General features: G+C 38.3%; 1 protein-coding gene across 1 annotated transcript; it reads right to left on the bottom strand.

The window, feature by feature from the left end:
• Positions 1-1,401: 1,401 nt before the first annotated feature.
• LOC110280455 (uncharacterized) lies at positions 1,402-2,800 on the bottom strand. Its single transcript, XM_021141513.1, has 4 exons — positions 2,642-2,800; positions 2,305-2,425; positions 1,943-2,008; positions 1,402-1,643 (listed from the first exon to the last, which is right to left on the bottom strand). The coding sequence occupies exons 1-4, from the start codon at positions 2,798-2,800 to the stop codon at positions 1,402-1,404; spliced, it is 588 nt and encodes a 195-aa protein (XP_020997172.1).
• Positions 2,801-3,052: the final 252 nt, after the last annotated feature.

The following is a 3,052-nucleotide window of genomic DNA, read 5'->3' as shown; positions in this document are numbered from 1 at the left end:
CCGAGCCTGGCATTTAGCGCCCAAGAGGGGCAGAACCAGCGCCAGAACTTCTCCCTCCCAGCACTGAACGCCCACCAAAATGCCAGAACTGCACATTCTTGGCGCTGAACGCCCATTTTGGCACTAAACGCCAGTAGTGCGGGTCCAACCTCACTCATGGAGCATCTTTAGTTGGATTTAGCTCTTAATTGTTATCTTATCTTTTATTTTTTTAATTTTTAATTACAAACAATATCCTTTAGGTTCAAAATTCAATATTTTATTTTAGTTTCAAATCAAAAGATTTGATTTGATCTAGATTTGATTTTGTTTTGATTTAGTTCGAATTTGAATTCTAAGTTTAGTCCTAGAGGTTTTTACTATAAATAGGGGAATTCCTTCTTCTCCAGGGAACACATTCGATCTCTCCTCTGGGAGAGGGACTCCTCACTTCCGCATTTTTTTGTAAGTCATGAGCCACTAAATATCCTTGGTTAAGTTTAGGACCTCTGTTTATTTCTATGGACTAATATTATTACTTTTCTATTTTAATATATGTTTGATTTAATTCTAAGGTGTTGTTATCGTTCTTAATCTTATGAATTTGGATGGAACGAGAGTATGACCCTTAGTCTACATGAACTCTTGTGATTCTCGAGATCTAAATTGAATGACCACGAGAGTGGCTTTTGATGAGGATTAGAGGAGATTAAATCGCTAAGAGATTAGGTTTTAATCACTTATGGTTTGCCATAGAATGAATCACTCATTGTTAAAATAGTTGGTAAGACGTTTTAATCCAGAAGGATAAACATCTCTGGGGCCTTAACTATTTTCTCATATAATTTACTTTACTTTTATTATTTGCTTTCTTATTTTCTGCGTTTTATAACCTCAAAACATCACCCTTTTCTTGCCTAACTAAGTGAGTCATTCGACCATTGTTGCTCAGTCTATCAATCCTCGTTTGATCGACCCTCATTCACCTGAGGTACTACTTGGTATGACCCAGTGCACTTGCCTATTAAGTTGTGGGTATTCAAAATCCCGCACCAGTTGTGGTTAGACAAGGTTGTAGGAAATAAGAAAATGTACCAGAAAGAGAATTTGAGTGCACCTCAAGAAAAGAATTCCAAATTAAGAATCTTTGGTGGAAACAATAAAGCACATTGAATCAAAATGTCTCTATTGATTTTTTTAAAAAAATCACGAGTCCATGAATAAAGATGGTTTATCGCAATAGTAATCTTCCTCACACATGATTGGGTTGAAATGAGTTTAGACTCAAGTCAAGGAGTACCAGTTTTGTCCAAGGACACATGAAAGCAAGGGTTTGATTTAGGAAATGTTCAAATTAATTATCAAGAAAGATCGCGGAATAAAGTACTTCAACGCATATTACAAAAGAAAGATAAGGTTGAGTCACAAGCATTTATTGGTAATCTCTCTCGTATTAGGTCTCCCATTGCCATCCTCCTTCACTTTTGAAGGATCCACCTCTATTCCACCTTTACTCACTATGTGGCCTAAGAACTTGACTTCCTCTTTCCGAAGCTCATACTTCAACAACTTGGCATAGAATTTCCACTCCTTCAGGATTTGCAACACAATTCTCATGTGCTCTTCATGCTCTTCCGCCGTCTTTGAGTAAACTAGGATGTCGTCTATGAACAAACAACAGTATCTCATCTCTATCTTAAATTTGAGTTCGTCTACACTCTCGTCCACTCCATGTCGATTTCAAAGGACCTTATCTATCATAGTTCTACCATGTTGATTTTCCTTCATGCCTTTTGATGCGTCACTCTGATTGTTCGTTAGCCACATCTACTAGATGTCTTCCTTTTCATTAGTTCCTCTATCAAAATACTAAGCTCTTTTAGCCTTATCGGTGACATTACATAAAATAAACTAAACTAAACTTTGGTCCTAGCATCATTCTATACCAATTTTATATTCTTACCTCTCCTTAGAGGATCTGATTCTGTATCACCTGCATTTTGGTTTCCTCCATGGCGACAGTTATTGGCTAGGTATCCCAGCAGTTCACAAGTATAGCATAGGCCAGTTCCTTTTATTTTGTAAAAATGGGCATTGTTGATCCCTCCGAAATTTCCTTGACCTTGAGGATGCTGAGCGGCATGTCCGTCTCTTTTGAAGCTCTGGCCTCTATGACCCTTGCCTTGTTCACAAGCTCGGAAAATACCCAAATCTCCAAAGGATTCACAGCACGCATGATATCTTCCCTAAGCCATACTTGGTATTTGATGCATTTCCAACCCTTATAGGACTCATGGGCACTCTGACATATTCTCAAGAACCTACAGAGTTCCTCAAACTTGCTGGTGTATTCAATAACAGTCATGACCCCTTGCTTTAGCCGTATGAGCTCTAACTCTCTGACCTCTCTCAGTACCTCATGAAAGAACTTATTATAGAAAGTTATCTGGAATAACGCCCACAAAATGTCCACATTCTATTAATGTAGTAGTCGGCACTCTCCTTGCCATCATTGCTGAGTTTCTCCCACTAATTGATAAGCCACACATTTCACGAACTGGTCATACGATACATGTTGAATTCGCAATGCACACTCCATAGCTTAGAATCAGTTGTCTGCTTCAGTAGGGTTTGTCGACCCCTTAAAAACAGGGGGGTTAACTTTCAAAAATTCAGCTAGATTTCTCAGGACATCACCTAAACTGTTCCTAGTCCCTTCTCCATTTTCGCTCTCGGCTGGTTGCCCTATTTGTCCCATAGCATGAATAGTCGCAGCAGTGCCCGCTTGAATCGTGTAAACCAAGTTAGGCATCGCCGCCATGAATTTAGTGTGATTGTCCATCAACAAGTTACCCTCATTCTCTCTTCGAGTACGTATCTGACCTCATCCATAAGTCAGCATTCAGGGTCCTATTGATGAGCGGATAATTTATACGCTTTTTGGCATTGTTTTTAGTATGTTTTTAGTAGGTTTTAGTTAGTTTTTATTATATTTTTTATTAGTTTTTAGTTAAAATTCACTTTTCTGGACTTTACTATGAGTTTGTGTATTTTTCTGTGATTTCAGGTATTT

Source organism: Arachis duranensis, chromosome 4 (genome assembly GCF_000817695.3).
Source record: "Arachis duranensis cultivar V14167 chromosome 4, aradu.V14167.gnm2.J7QH, whole genome shotgun sequence".
Taxonomy (NCBI): Eukaryota; Viridiplantae; Streptophyta; class Magnoliopsida; order Fabales; family Fabaceae; genus Arachis; species Arachis duranensis.
The sequence above is the reverse complement of the archived record's forward strand: the minus strand, read 5'-3'. Positions and strand labels throughout refer to the sequence as shown.

Coding starts and splice junctions, on each gene's coding strand:
- LOC110280455 (XM_021141513.1), bottom strand. CDS start 2,800: ATGGCGGCGATGCCTAACTTGGTTTACACGATTCAAGCGGGCACTGCT. Junction 2,426..2,641: donor ATCTAGCTGAATTTTTGAAA/GTTAACCCCCCT, acceptor GCGTTATTCCAG/ATAACTTTCTATAATAAGTT. Junction 2,009..2,304: donor CAGCAAGTTTGAGGAACTCT/GTAGGTTCTTGA, acceptor TGGGATACCTAG/CCAATAACTGTCGCCATGGA.